This window comes from Passer domesticus, chromosome 4 (genome assembly GCF_036417665.1).
Source record: "Passer domesticus isolate bPasDom1 chromosome 4, bPasDom1.hap1, whole genome shotgun sequence".
Classification (NCBI taxonomy): Eukaryota; Metazoa; Chordata; class Aves; order Passeriformes; family Passeridae; genus Passer; species Passer domesticus.
The window spans coordinates 14,785,720-14,801,513 of NC_087477.1; the positions used below are offsets into that span (position 1 = coordinate 14,785,720).

General features: G+C 44.6%; 2 protein-coding genes across 9 annotated transcripts in view; both read right to left on the bottom strand.

The window, feature by feature from the left end:
- Nucleotides 1-8,851: 8,851 nt before the first annotated feature.
- LOC135298565 (cytochrome c oxidase assembly protein COX18, mitochondrial) lies at nt 8,852-13,156 on the bottom strand. Of its 4 annotated transcripts, none has more exons than XM_064416282.1 (6): nt 12,797-13,156; nt 11,508-11,608; nt 11,134-11,297; nt 10,212-10,324; nt 9,812-9,922; nt 8,852-9,143 (listed from the first exon to the last, which is right to left on the bottom strand). In XM_064416282.1, the coding sequence occupies exons 1-6, from the start codon at nt 13,139-13,141 to the stop codon at nt 8,961-8,963; spliced, it is 1,017 nt and encodes a 338-aa protein (XP_064272352.1). In that variant the 5' UTR covers nt 13,142-13,156; the 3' UTR covers nt 8,852-8,960. The 4 variants fall into 4 exon arrangements, with proteins under 4 accessions (XP_064272352.1, XP_064272355.1, XP_064272354.1 ...); XM_064416285.1 differs by having other exon boundaries at nt 11,508-11,612; nt 12,969-13,088; XM_064416284.1 differs by having other exon boundaries at nt 11,508-11,612; nt 12,797-13,051.
- A 1,583-nt stretch (nt 13,157-14,739) lies between these two features.
- The window catches only part of ANKRD17 (ankyrin repeat domain 17), a 68,384-nt gene continuing 67,329 nt past the window's right edge, over nt 14,740-15,794 (bottom strand). For all 5 annotated transcript variants that reach the window (XM_064416270.1, XM_064416269.1, XM_064416266.1 and 2 more), the window contains one exon: nt 14,740-15,330. In XM_064416270.1, the coding sequence (XP_064272340.1) occupies nt 15,271-15,330 (60 nt within the window). In that variant the 3' untranslated portion in view covers nt 14,740-15,270. The remainder of the gene's footprint in view (nt 15,331-15,794) is intronic.

Genomic DNA, 15,794 nt, shown 5'->3' on the forward strand with positions numbered 1-15,794 from the left:
TGTTCACCCTGGTTCTTGCCTTTTCAGCTATCCCTCCACAGAAAAATGACCCAGCATGATTCAGGAAAACTCTCCTAACGAGACAGCTTTGACACAACTCCATCGTTCCACAATACAACACACTTTTGTTGTTAAACCAGGGTTGACATTTGCAGAGCACAGGATCTGTCAATAAAACGGGGTGATAAAACAATCAGTATCATTCTCTCCCAAAATATATGGCAAGAGGGAGGCAAATAAAATTAAGGGCAGCTTTCCTTCAAGTGTTTCTATGATATCTGAAATTACAGGAGTCAGCCAGGGATCTCCCCCTGTGTCTCAGCAGTGTCTCTGATTTTCCTCCTCCTTCAGCTTTACATAATCCAACATGAATTTCATGCCCACGCAATCAAATAATTGCATATGAAAGGGCAAGAAAAAGCATTTAATGTAAAAAGAAAAAAAAACCCACCTCTCTGAAGAGACAATTTCATTTTCCTATTGCTTGAACTGACATGAGGCAGCTCAGGAAAATCAGCCTCCAATCTACCTTGCTGCATTTGGCAGGAGCCTGTCTGCCTTCTTAGGGAAAGAAATCAGTACAAATGTTTCCTAACCTGATGCTTTTAATGTGGATTTTACCAAAAAGTGAGGGGTTTTTATGGAGTGAGAGAAGATAAATGCTTTTGAGAATTTATCAGGAAGGGTGAGATAGAAAACACCAAATTACTGTGGAATTTTCAGTAAAGAGAAGCAGCTACACACAGAGAACAGGGAGTCTTCCCTCACATCTGCCATCTCCACCATGTTTGGATGCCTGAAAAATCCCAAGAGCAGAAAGGTGGAGTATGGAATCTCAGTCAAATCTTACCTCTGTCTACCTGAAAACCTCATGTGCTGGGGTTTGGGATAACCCTCGTTAATAGGGAGCCAGGGTGATCAATGGGAATTAATCCATACTGCCTGTCTCTACCTTTACATGATGCTGCAGGCAGACTTTTAAAGCAATGTTACTCTTTGGAAATCAAGAGGATCCATGCAAAAAATTCAATACTCCAGAGAGGAGAAAAAAATTGGTGCTGTGCTTTTTCAACTTGCCAAGTTAAAGGAATGTTATTGAGGACTCTCTTACATAAATGTTCCTCGACCTCAGAATGAACCAACAGGTCTTAAAAACTGCATTAGCCAAAGCAAATTCCCACAGCAAATGAAACATTTAGCTGAGAGTGCACTGGACTTTTCTACGAGCAGCACAAAGCAAACTCCAAATGGCAAGTTAGCGTTTCCTGTTTGGGTCTAAACGAGCCCAATAAGCTCGTGAGGAGCAGCTGCCAGCATCCCCACAGTAAAACTACACCACACTGAGTCCTCCTGGAAGATGAAGCTAAAGCTGATGGGAGCAGTTTAAGGCAAAGAATGCAATGCTTGAAGGCCAGATGGCTGCTAAACAACCTATGGCCCCTCCAGGAAGGCAGAGAGCATTAGGACAGCCATCCCAGGACCCCAACCAGGATCTCATTCCAGCTTCATCTCCCACAGCACATTCGAGAGCCTCACGCAGTCCACGGCCCTCTGAACATCCATTACCCCGTGCACAGAGGCACAGCAGCCAGGACTGAAAGTGTCTGTGGCCATTTAACAGTGCTCTGTGACACACAGCCACAGCGGGAGGAAAACTGTCCTGACTCCTTCAAATCTGCCATTTCAACACTCAGCTCTGCAAACCCAGGAGATCTCAGCAGCTTCTGGCATATAAATGGACATCCTCGGGTCACATACCCTCTTTGTGTCTGGATGCAGACACACGTGTAGTCTTTAAATTAAAATAAAAAAGTAAAATTCTACAGAAACCAAGCTGTACCTGGTTATTAAAGAAGAATCTTGCAACCATCCAGATGCACTGATCCAGGGTGATGGTTACATGTCTCTGGAGGTGAATTCATGCCACATGTAACACTAATGAGGTTCCCTGAGTCAACTCCTTAGAGCAAAAATGTCTTCTGCACTCAAGAAAACAGCTCTTAGGAGTCAGGTCCTGTTGTTTCCAGGGCTCAGTGAACTCCTATGACACACAATAGAAAAACCTGCCTTATGGCCGTCCTCAGGGTGTGAAGGAGCACAAAACCCATACATAAAACCTGCATTTCAAAATTTCTTAATCAGTTGAGTTTATACTTCCCTACACAAAGCTTTTATGGCTTGAGAATCAAGCCTTTTGGGTGGCATATCCTTGGGTTTAAAAAGATACTCGGCATTCCAGCATCAAATTTTAGTAATAAAAGGCAACAGAGGCTGCAAGCTTGGAATAGCAATTAGGCTTGTTCCCCAAAAAAAGCAAGAACTCTACATAAAATAAGCTGTGGGGGTTTAACCAGTGATAAACTTCAGACAGAGCTCACACAGTTGACCTCTCTGAGCTTTTCTTTTGCAATTTGAAGGATATTCTAAACTTGGAGAGACCTATGATGAGGAGCAGTTTATTTGCTCAGCTTCCTTCCATAAAGCAGAAGTATTTAGATGGAAACAGTCAGAAAGGATCCTACCACGCATGCTGGAATGCTGAGCCATAACCCGTACACTGTGGAGAGAAACAAGTGTTGGTTGCTAAATCATTTCAGTATTTTTGGCAGTCATTTTACAGATAAAGCAGCAGACATGTTCCTCGTCCGCTCATGTGTCCAAATCATGGCATAAGCAAAGGGATACAAAAGAAACAATCTCTGTATCATTCTACTCTCAGGAGGAAAAAAATGGAGAAAATAATGAAATCTTTATTCCACTGAAATCAGTCACAGAATTCCTGCTGGCAGCAGCAGGTTTGAGACTTCAGAGACTCTCTGAAAGGATGAACTTAGATGGATTCACTCAAATGAAGCATAAAAATAACACACTTGGCCAAATTTTGGAAAAATTTTGGCCAACAAGTCCCAGTGATGCTCATCCAAAGAGCAATGAGGAAAGACAGAAACCAACCCAAATCCACAGAGGCTGACAAGCACAGGAACACGACAGCTCCTCAGCTCAGCCCTGAACCACAAATCTGTGTTTTGCATTATTTAACAGCATTAGAACATCCTCTCACCTCACAGAACCTGGGAGGAGAAATATTATAAATATTATAAAAGGCTAAAGCACCAGATAGATTTCATTTGGCCAGAATAATGGAGTTACTTTTCCCTGTATTCAGTGTTTCCTATCTTTAGGGTTTTTAGAACCTGCTCAGTAGTAAAGGTCTCACTTCTGCAGTTCAGCATCTCCCAGATTTCAGTCTGATTTTCCACCAACATCATCAATCCGAATTCTGCGTCGCCACAAGAGCAAACAGCTTGTGGCAGCAAACAACATGATGCTTCTACAGTTACTTTCGCTCTAAACAATCTGCATCTGAAAGGGAAAAGGTCACCATATATTTTTTTTAAAGATTGCTGTCATGTGCATAGTCAGTCTCTGGGGACTTATTGCTGAAATCATGACTCTAAATATCTCCAAATAAAGCTTATCTCTCAGCCTTCCAGCAAGAGCATTTAAAGTGGAAAAAATGCAAGACTAGCAAAGGTTTTATTAGCAAATTAATCTGAGCTTGTTTACTTTGTAAAATACAACAGAATTATTGGTTGCACTCTGGAGCAAGCACTTAGGCAGTAATGAAATAAAAATCATGAACTGCACAGCGATTACAGAGGAAAATCAGGGACTCCTGGCAAATGGCCCCACTTGGGAATCCATGGACCCACTTGCAGTCCCTCCCCACTTCCCTTCTGACAAAGCTGCACCTTCTCCACTTACAAAAGTTAATAAGGACCTAGTGCTCAACCGTAACTCTGGTGATGCATTAAAGAAGTCTTAAAAATAAGAAACAGAAATATTTCCAAACAGCTGAGTGAGTATAAAGTACCTCTTTACAGACCCTTAAAAAAACAAAACCCCAAAAAACAAAAAAACAAACCCCTTTTTCATTACGTGGCCAGCTGGGCTTTAAAAAAATGCACAAAGAACTTGAGTTCTAAACTGAATCTAAACTAAAATCCCTTTAGTTGTACCCACAAGGTTTAGGTTGCATTGATATGAAACCTCCAAAAAGCTGCTGTCTGCCAACTTCCAATCTCCAGCTCTTCCTCAAAGCAGAAATAACGTGCCTAGAGAGTACTGCCACTATTTATATTTTATTAGCTACATTTCTAAGCAACTGATTTCCCCCAGTAGAAGATTTCATCATTTATTTTCTAGACAGAGAGGGCTCAAGGTCAGGAATTCGTCCAGAAGAACACGTTCTCTGCCTGCAGCAGCTCCCACTGAGGTATGTTTGATAAACCTCTGTCAGCAGGACAGAGGTCACTTTTCTGTTCAAACTCAGGTGCTGAAAGAAAATCACTGCACTTGAGTGTTCTGGTACCTCCACTAGACCTCTCAAATCAAATCCAGCCTTTCAAAACCTCCAGGAAATCCATATTTTAAATGCTATCCTGTCAGATAAGCTTCACAGTTCACCATTTTCCTACACACATTCCCAAAGTGAAAAACAGACACAAGGACAAATGGGAGTCCATCACAGCCCCCAAATAGGAAGCAGGACAAAAGCCAAGCAGATGATCTGCCCTGCTCAAGTTTAAGTATTTCAAAACTTACCACGTCCCTGCCTGAAGATTTCTGGTCCATCTCAAGTCATCTTAATACACCAGAGTGAAAAAGCACTTCTTGGCTCACTTTACTTGCCTGCCAAGAGCACATTTTAACTGCAAGTCACAGACCTTCTTGCCCTCTTGTACTTCCAAGGATCCATCACTCACCATGGGTTGGCATTCCACCCCCTCTGGAACTGACCAACAGCTCCCCAGAAAACTCAGGTAAACATGCTCAGGCCCAAACTCCTGAATGCACAGGGCCCTTGTCCTCAGGAATGGATGGTGTTGAAGGCTGGCATTTGTTTCCAATTAACATTCTTCCCCTTACAGCCTCTGTGGTAGCCATTGACATTCCAAGTGGCTTTCCAGCCTCTCTGTCCCCTCCATTTCACACGTTTGAGCCTGGGACTCGTAAAGCCAAAGTTAAGCTTGTGACAGCATCCCAGATTCTCCTCTGTTCTCAGCAGCAAGTACCAAAACCACCTTTCTACAGCCGAGTGTGAATACAGGAGTGTGACTTCCTTGCAGGAAAGTAGGGGTACTTGGCACAGGGAAATGCCTTCCCTACCTCTCTCCAGGCCTGAAAAGGCCAGGTAATATTAAGCCTCAGAGCACACAGCACCATACCCCTTATTTCCATGAGGGATTTGAGCACCAGGGATTCTGGGAGCTGGAAGATTTCCTCCAGAAGCCAAATCCTTACAAATAAGGCAGTAGTGGTCTCCTCTGCTTTCAAACAAAAGTGGGGGTTTATATTAAGTAAAACAGGCCAAAAAAAAAGTTATTTGATATTACTCCAACTGCAAAGTTAATTAAGGCAATCAAATTATGAATAGTTACCTTGACAAATGAATCCACAAAGCTCAACTCCTTAAATAAAGGAATATAGGGATGTGTGCACTCATCTTAATGATGACCCTAATTTACACAGGCTTCTTTAAACATCCCTACCCAAACTCAGAGCCTGTAACAAGACAGTTTTGTGCAGCAAAAATGGATCAAAATCATAAAGGTGCCATTGATGTGAAGCACTGATCCCTCATTCCCAATTTTTTTGTGATCCCTGAAACTCAGGAAATAGAACAGAACAACTCACTCAGGAAAGCAGCAGCTGCTGTTGCTTTTAGCACTATGCTGAGCTTCAAAGGAATGAAGAATACCTTATTTACCACTAGAAATCAGTCAGATTAATTAAACATAGGTAGGTTAATAATACCAAGTGAAAAAAGGAGTCCTGCTGGCAGCTGGCCACATGGCTGCACCCACGGAGGGCTTTGCAAAGACAGCCAGGGATTGTTCTGACACAACAATCCTGCTTCCCTTTGGCATCCCCGGCCACAAAGAGGGAGCAGCAAGGCAGTTCTCTCCATTATTTTCAACTCAGCAGTGCTGAACACTGGGTTACTTCAAAGGGGCATGGCAGCGAGGTGGAAAAGAAGTGTACACTGTGAAGGGCAGCCTGATTAAGCTCTGAAACAGCACCAAGATGAAAAGACACAGGAGGGAAAAAGTTTAAGTCTAATGCTTACCTGCCTGTCCTGGATTTTGGAACCCGGCAGCCCCGCAGCTGACAGGAGCTGGAGCACCCCCGTGTGTACAGCAGTGCACCCAACAGGACTCCGACGCTTTTATACTTTCCAGAAACCATGGAATCGTGCCAAAAGTGACACTCAGTCTGGGAAAAAAAATCCTTTCACTTCAAGGAATCCATCCTAGTAACTGCACTTTGGATGAGGAGCTCGGATTCCCCACTAAAACAACCCCAAAGAACAACCAGGTGGACTGGGAAGTTGTCAAATTCTCTGGCAGACAGCAGCATCACCTCCACCAGCCTGGAAAAGGTGTTGGATCATACTGACATCTCATTCCTGAATGGGACAGGGGCCAGCTCACCTCACCTATAGTGTCTCTGCTTAATAATCACAGGAAGTTAGGAGGGAACTGCCCTCCTTCCTAAAACAACAATTATTTTATCACTACTGGGTTTTGCTCATTTACTTACAATTTCTTTGCTTTCAGCAAAGCCAGAACAGGAAACAAATAGGAGAGGTGGAGACACAGTTAAGCCAGAGCTATAGATGACATTACTTAATTAATAAAGGGTCATTCACAAAGAATATTGTACAGGCTTTTTTAAGACCCTTCAGTCAGGTTTCTCAGAGAACACAGCAGCAGGTTTTTTCTGACTTCTTCTCCAGAAAGCTCCCTTGGCCCTTCCACAGTCAAGGACTCATTTGACCTGACACACACCATTATATGTATCTTTGCTCCATCTTTGTGTCATCAGCATGGACTGACAACAAAATAATTGCGTTACCATAAAAAGGCAAACAGCAAAGCTCTCATCCTCTTCCCCAGAAACAGCATCAAACACTGAGACAAGGATATTAGGCCAGACAATGTACTGGAACAGTCATTACTAACAGAGGGAAGCTTTTGTGTAAACAGTGTCTTTTTGCAGGGCACAACCACCAAAGATAACAAGCATCACAGCCCTGTTCTCCAAATTCAGACTGCATCTTCACGACAGAGGATGAAACACGTATTATCCAGCCAGGATATTTCAGCACTTCTGAACAGAGCCCATTCAGGGAACTTGTACTTGCCTGACTGCAGTTCCTCAAGCTTAGGCTCCCTCCTAAGTACAAGCAGTGTTCCAACAACCCTCTTCCAGGCCTAAAATAATGCTGTGACAAATCCAACACCAAACACACTTAACTTCATCTCTTTTAACTCACACTGGAAGGTCTTGGGTGTCATTTTATAAGGTCAAAAGGGTGTAAAATAAACATAAATAAATGGAGAACTGCAAATCTAACAAAGCCAGTGTCCTGCAATGAACATATGGGGTTTTGACATAGCTGTGAGGCATTTTTTTCAGTGACCAGTTTCACAGTCCTGTTTCCCAAGAAATATGATTTTATTTTTCTACTGCACACGTGACATTGCTGTTGCCAGCCTCCCCTGTTCCCAGGCTGGGAATGTGAGCCCCTCTCAGGTGAGGCTGCTGAGGAAGGAGAGGCAGCTTCCATCAGCACTGCATGGAGCACCAGCTCCCTCTACCATCAGCTTCCCAGAGAAAAATTCACTCCCCTTTGCACAATCTTTTCCCAACACCTTCACCTGAGACAAAATGATATTCATTCAGAGAAACCCGGGAGACCCTTTAAACATCTAGAACATGATCTTACCTGTAATGGACACCTGGAAATGGCTTTATCACATACCTTCTGGTATCCTTATCTGTGGATTTTGAATTGTTAAGACAGCATTAGATGAGATGCTTTTGGCTGCTTCACCTTCAGTTTCACACCTGTTTTGGGAGTTTTTTGGTATAAAAACATCCTGGCAGCACCCAGGCATAACTCTATCACTGATGTTCTCAGACCTCAGTGAAACATCCCCACAGGTAAAGTGCAGTGTTATTAGTCCAATGACATCTGCACTTTTTCTTCTAAACTGCTGGTTTTAGTCAGAAAGTGTATCTCAGCCCTACCTGAGTAAAGTTCCACTAGGCTATGACAACAATTCAAATAAATGCTTCCAAGTCTGCATTAAAAATTTCTGCTTCCGAATTTTTGTTAGTTTACATCACAGTAGTAGCTTGGAATCTTTTAAAAAGTTAATCATTAATTCCTGATCATTCTAACAAAAAAAAAACCCAAAAAACCCCCAAACCTTTAGGACTTAGGGTGAAAGAGAGGCACTGTATATGAGTCATAGCTTTATTTAACACTCACCTGTCACAGACATATTTTATGAAAAATCCTTTTGTCAGGATCTTTTCTCCTGAGAAGCTGGGAAGCTTCAGCTTCTCCATGTTTTGCTGCTTTGGAATGTGATTTGAAGAACTGCTTAACCCCAGCATGTGAAATTGTTTTCACTTGATGACCAATGACAGCCACCTGTGTCAAGGCTGTGAGCAGTCACAAGATTTTATTATCATTCCATTCCTTTCCCTTCCAGCCTTCTGATGAATCCTTTCTTTCTATTCTTTTTAGTATAGTTTTAGTACAGCATTTTAATATAATATCATAATATAACAAATCAACCTTGTGAAACATGGAGTAAAGATTCTAATCTCTTCCCTCTTCCTGAGACCTCGAACACAACCATACTCACCTGCCCAATTCCTTATAACAATTCGGGAGACAAACAGGAGACAAATCTGGATTTCTGGACTATAGCAACTGCAGAAAGACCACCCTTGAAACAAAGCTTCCCAGTAAAGACACATTTTTGCCAACCAATCCTTCCTCGTGGCCAGCCAGCATTTTATTTGGAAAATAAATATACAGCAGATAAGTACATGTGACTAAACCAGCAGCACCTCACCCCCGAGGCAGCCCTTCCTGGAGCTCAGTGGCGCTGTCTCCTCAGGCTGTACCTGGTGGCCACGGCAGCCACCATGTCCCTGTAGGGCGTGTCCGAGTCGGACGCGGTGCGGGGGATGCGGCACAGGCGGCGGAAGGCGGGAGAGCGCAGCAGGAGGTTGTGGGACAGGCCCACGAGGCTCGAGGACAGCCAGTACAGCGCCATGGACTGCAAGGACACAACACAGGTCAGCTCCCTGCAGGCAAGGACAGCACCGCTCCTCCCGAACCACTGCTGTGGGCCACTCCCAGGGACTGAGAAAAACAACTCACCTAAACCACTCCTCCTGCTCTCATCTGCATTAATAATGGCTTCCATGTGTGAAATGCAGCTGTCTGGCTCTGAACCCTTCTGGGGAAAAGTGCCATCTACACTGAGGCTTGACAGTTCTTAAATTAATTCACATTAAACTTCGGTATTTGAAACTATAACTGAGCCAAACAACCAGACACTTTGTTTTTGCTACGAACACTCTGCAGTAGAAAACCTGGTAAAAATGACAAGTGTTTGAAAAAAGATGTGGAAAATTTCCTAATTGAAGAACTACACTGGTTTCCAGTGAACAAACATTTGCCTATAGGTCTTTAAACAAAGCTTTCCTCTCCTTTTTCAGGCTACATGAAGGACATGAACACCTTTCAAGTGTGGAAAGTCTTCCTCATTGAATAAAAATATCCCAAAGCAACGAGATTTAAACACACACATAGACAGAACATCTGACTTTTCTTAAGCACGCAGCAGTGGAAACATGAAACACGTGAGGCCTTTGGGCTCTCCTTTAAGCACCAGAAGAGCCCAGGCACGGGTGACATCCCAGGGGTCACCTGGGTACTTACAGAGGGCACTGTGGCAGCAATAGGGATCATCACCACGGACACCGTGCGGAAGAAGTTCGTGACAATCTTCCGGATCCGCGAAACTGGCATTTTTGTTTGGGAAGCAAAGATCTGAAAGGGGAGAAACGCACGGTTATAAACCAGCTCTTTCTGAAACTGAGGATCAACATCCAGAAATCTCATTAGAGCAGCATTCTAAAAGGAACTGTAGTAAAGACTAAATATTACTGAAGCTCAGGTAGATCTGAGACGTGTCCCATCTGACCTGGAGGTCTCTGAACAGAGCTACCCACACATTAAAATACACAGAGCAAACAGATTGTGTTTCACTTCTGCCCAGTGCATTTAAAGCAGTGATCATCTGCAGCCACCTTTGTGTTGGTTTATCCCAACGACGTACCTCCACCACCAGCAAATTCACCAGCCCCAGGGACACTGGCAAAATCCACGTGGAATCAGGTGCCGTGAGGTCTGTGAACCACAGTGCTCCTCCCGAGGAAAACTGCTCTTGCACTACAGGAAAGAAAATTGAAGAAAACACAGAATTCAGTATGATTTGCTGCCTCAAGTGAGCCAGAACTGTACCAGTGTTACATCACAGACCCAAGTTTCTAGGTATGTTTTATCCACATGGTAAGTACGACTACAGCAGAAATCCTTGGTTTTAACACTCTGCTACCTATACAAGCATGAAAAGTGAGAGAGATACAAGGTGAGACTTGGCTTAGCTCAGCACAGCCAGGTAAATCTGCAATAAAAAATACTTCCATCTCAAATATTTTACAAGTCAATGAGGAAAATAAGAATGCAGTAACCTACAGTGCTTACTTCCTGGTTTTGAAGAAATTGTGTTTTTCTTAGTAGCTATATAATTAGCCACATTTTTGCTTAAAAGAGCGAACTATAAACTTTTGTCTAAAAAAACCAGTATATAATTTTTTTTTTAATTTAAGGGACCCTCACACATTTACCTTGCCTACAGTATTTCACATGGAAGGAGAAAAAAATACAGATTAACAGTGAGCGTGGTGTGGCATGTGTAATATGACTTCCTAAACAGGACTGTCAGACCACATTAAGTTTGAAACTAATTTCAAATATTTATATTAATTAATTAAGTTTAAACTATATGAGGTTTAAAACCTTAGTAGCTGACTGGTTTTTGTATCAGCTTGTACACTGAGCTCGGGACACTCTGTCCTTTAACCACCTTTAAGGTGCCTGTGAAGGCAGCAAGCAGACAAGCAGTGAGAGCAGCACCTATTTGTGGGACAACGCCCTTTTCTGACCCCAAAATCCCTCCAGAAATCCCTTTCCCCCACCTGCAGAGCCCAGGGCACCAACGCTGCAGTTGCGCAGAGCCAGGGACACGCACACCCACATGGGCACCTGCACCCACAGCAGCAGGGTGGCTTTGAAGGGGTGGCAGTTGTCCCGGATGTACAGCTCCGTGACGATCCTCCGCATGTTCCTGGCGAAGTGGGACCTTTCGGAAAGGAAAGCACAAGTCTGAGCTTTGGAATGGACAACGTCTGAATGGGAACAGGACAAACAAATAAATCATAGGTGGGGAACAAAAATCTAAGTTGTGGGCAATGGCAGAATATTGCTGCAAAAATGCTGTTTGTGGGATCTTCCTTCCTGGCACATCCCACTCCGGAATGGATTCAGCAGGTGTGGACAATGCCCCTCGTACCTGGCCACTTTTTCAGACCAGCCCAGCTGCTTTCCACGCACTGAAACTTCATGGCGAAGGCACTGGGCAAGCTCCTTGATCTCAGGCTGCAGGTTTTCCAGCTAGCTAAAGAAAAGGAGAACTGGTTGGGCACAGCAGCAGGTAACAATCGCTTCCTCTCCTCACCTCTGTTTTAGTTATCCCTGGTAACTCAACACCTGAAAGAGCATTAACTTATTAATTATCACTGCAGAATTTAACATCTGTACAGGAATTAATACTTATTAATAATGTACAGTAATTCATACACATTGCCACCCTATAATTTAATACCTCTATGGGTATTACACATATTAATTACTCTTCTGTGATTTAATACCAGCACAGGCATCAAACATCTCAATTGCCACTGTAATTTAACACCCCTAGGGGTAGGAAACGCCTGTGAGGGACAAGGCATCTTGTTAAGGCCTTGTTCAACATCAGTGAACACCTTTCATCTTTAAACAAAATAACCACACGAAGGTAACAGTGACAGGTAATTACAGTAACAATCAAAGATAGTCTCTTGCTACTGCGTGAAATGCAGACAGAATTTTCATCTTCTTAAATTTTACACTTTTTAAGGAAGAAAGCGATTTCTATCACAGCTGAAATCAGGGCAATTTGAAACAAGCATCTTTTTGCCTGCATGCAGGACTTGCAATTAGCTACTCCACTTACAAAGACCCAGCTTTAACAGCACCTCAGTGTTAAAAAAAAAAAAAAGACAATTACAAAAACAGTAACATACAAATATAAACATGTAATAGAAAACGCACTTAATAGAATGTACTGTTTACAGCATACTGTAATATATAAGTAAATTGCATTTTACATGATAAAATATAGAAATTATATATATGATAAAATATTTAAATTATATACATATATGATAAAACATATAAATTATATATGATAAATATAATTATATACACATATGATAAAATATATAAATTATATACGATAAAATATATAAATTATATATATACATATATATATATATACACACACACACACAGAGCTAAAATGAAGAGTAATAAAATAAAGGCCATGAGGACACAACTCGGCAGTGAACAAAGCCACCACCACAGCATAAGAGACCCCACTTCACGAGAGCACAACAAACCTCTGCAACCAACCAAAGCACAAAAAGTAACGAAATTCCTCAGAAAACCCTCAAACCCGCTGCAATACAGAACTGCGATGCCCGTTCCGCGGCCCCTCAGCCCCGGCCCGGCCCTTCCCTCAGAGCCCCTCAGCGCTCCCACCTTGGCGAGCAGCCGCCCCTGCTGCGCGGCCAGCGGCAGGGTCACGGCGGTGCGCAGCAAGGCGGCCCCGCCGGCGATGGCGGCCCAGCAGGGCAGCCCGGTGGCCTCCTGCAGCGCCGCCAGCCCGCCCTCGGCCCAGTGCACGGGCGCGGACCGCGCCGCCCACTCGTACCAGCCCTCGGTGCCGCCGTGCCCGCCCGGCCCCGCTCCCGCCGCCGCCGCCGCCAGGGCCGGCGGGGCCCGCGCGCCCGCCCGCGCCAGCCGCCACATGCCCAGGGGCTGCCGCCGCCGGGGCGCATGCGCCGCCCCGCGCGCCACCGCGGCGCGCCGCCCCGCGGCCGCCATGGCGGCTGAGGGCAGGGGAAGGGCAGCGCCTCACGGCGCCATGTGTCGGAACCTGGCTGCACGGGGCTGGGAACGGTGCCAGCGCCCTCCTGCTACGGGCAGGGACACCGCCCGCCACATCACAGAGCGCGCCGAGTTGGAAAGGAACCACGAGGACCACGGAGTCCGACACCAGGCCCTACACCGGGCATCCCCTGGGAGTGTTGTCCAGACCGGCTTTGGGTCACTGTCTCACCCCTCTTAACAGTAAATATTTCCTCCCAGCAGCTAGCCTAAATTCCCCCTTTTTCCATTTGTACCCGTTACTTGTTGTCATATCTCTGGAGTTCCTGGCAAGGAGTGCCTCTTGGGCCCCTTCAGGTACTGGAGGGCTGCTGTGAGGAACGCACACAACCTTCCCTTCTCCAGGCTGGACGGCCCCAACTCCCTCAGGCCTGAAGATGATATTCTGGAGTAATTCATCATTACCAAGTGCTTTATCATTCCACACTGGCAGCGTTCTGCTGCCCAGCCAGGTTCTGACCTGTCTCCTTAGCCCTTCTGTGGCAAGGAGAGGTCAAAATGCCCCTCAGACCATACACTGCACTCTCTTCCTCTCCCTGTTCATCATAACCCTCGTTCTGCTCCCTTTTCCCAAACAAACAGCACCTGCCCGCTTCCAAAGGAGTACATTCCTTGGTTTACTGGACAAATAAAAAACTTTACATCGGGGGGAAGTATCTGGGAATAAAAATGCTCCCATTCCCCCCACCCAGGATCTCCCGTGCCCAGCCCACTGCCACAGTGGTGGCATCAGGGCTGTTACTGCCCCAGGCATGGATTAAACTGTCAGATCAACACAATACTCTGGAATTCATGGTGCTAATGAACACTGAGCACTATGTCTCAGTAGGATTAATAATTAGTAACCCTAAACAGCACTGAAGCCTGCAGCAAATGACTGCAGCAGCAGAGGGGAAGGGTGCTCACCCACACCCTGATAAGCTGTGAGATGGAGTTTCAAACCTTCTTCTGAGCAGTTCCCCGCTTTGGGATCCATTTTGCTACCACCAGCTCTTGACAGGATGTATTTCGGGAGATCAGACTGCTGGAAAAAGGAATTTGCTTTTATTCAGAGCAGCACCTAAAGGCAGGTATATGGCCTTGGGTATGCAAAAAGTTTGAGGACACCTCAAATATCACAACAGTTAAAAGGCAGTAGTTTCTATGGCCAGCTGAGGTGTTTGCGTGGTTTTCAAAGGAGGAACCACAATAAAACCAAGTAATACTTCTTTTAAATCTGAGATGTAGATCTCCTTTAAGTGCTCTGTAAGGGAACTGTACAGGGATCCTGACTGGAACTGTGTCACTGCTCACCCAGCCTGGCCTCACAGGACCCACCCTCCATCTCCTGCTACCTCTGCCCACAGGTGACAGCTCCCGACAATGTACATGGGAATTCCCACTTGGACTCTTCCGAACAAACCTTCATGGGCCTGATTCTGGAAGAGACCTGCCTCTCGAGCCTTCAGCAGGGAAGCTCTCCTCAAATGTCAAACATTAATTTAATAATGCCTGGGGTGTTTTTATAACTTACTTAAATTACACAAGTAGAAAAGTTATGCTTATTAATAGTTTAATGTATGAAGGAAACATCCAGATTTCTGAATATGAAGGTACATATCTCACATTAATTTAAGTCTACATAAAGTAGAGCCTCTATAACTGACATATTGAAATTTACTTTCTGCTTAGCCATTTGTTATGTAAACAATTGTACATTTATTTGCCATTCTAAAACTTCAGGATCAAGTTTACATAATTTTGCTAAATTTCTGTGTTTGCTCAGAAGCAGTTTACAGTACTAAAACCAACCAGCCAAAGAACAGCTTCAACAGAAAGTTATGTCAAAAAAAAAAAAAAGGAGGAAAGGAAAGAAGAAAGTCTAACTAAGTTGAAACATATGATGGTGGGGAATGGGCGGTCACAATGTTCACAGAAAAAGGTCAGTTAGTAAGTTCTTCTGCAAAAAGCCTACACACTTCAGTCAAGCACATCAGTAGAATGATCTGGGAGCACATAAACTGTTTCTGCCAATTGTGGTTTCCTCTGCAAAAAAAGGAATCTCAAGGCCAGCACGTTGATCCCACTCAGCCCAGTTGGTTCATATGCACACTGTTCATGTGAGGTGTCCAGGTTCCAGTCCACACCTGCAAGAGAAACCCGCCTTAGCATCGTGCTCCAGGATGGCACGGCCCAGAGCACGCTGCAGGGCTCATGGATTTTCCTGTCCAGCACAATTCACAGGGCTCTGGCTGTGCAGCAAATGATTTCCCAGCCCAGCTCCCAAATCCCTCCATGCCCAGAGCACGGGATGTGCGTGCTCTCTTCTTGATCTTGAATTTAGACAAACAAGAACTTGATTCCTGCCACATTATTTTCCCCTAAGACCTTCACTTCTGGGGAATCCCAGGTCTAACCCAGTGAAGCTTTCTTTGGGGGACAAAGTTTGTCATGAAACCAGAAATCACCCTGCAGGGACAAGAAGCCACCTCACAGCAGTAGCTGAACTGTGGGCAAACCCCCTCTCCCTCGCACCTATGGTCTACCAGGGCTGGGAGCTGCTCCCCACAGCTTGCATCATTCCCAAACAAATTAAGCTCAGAAACATCTT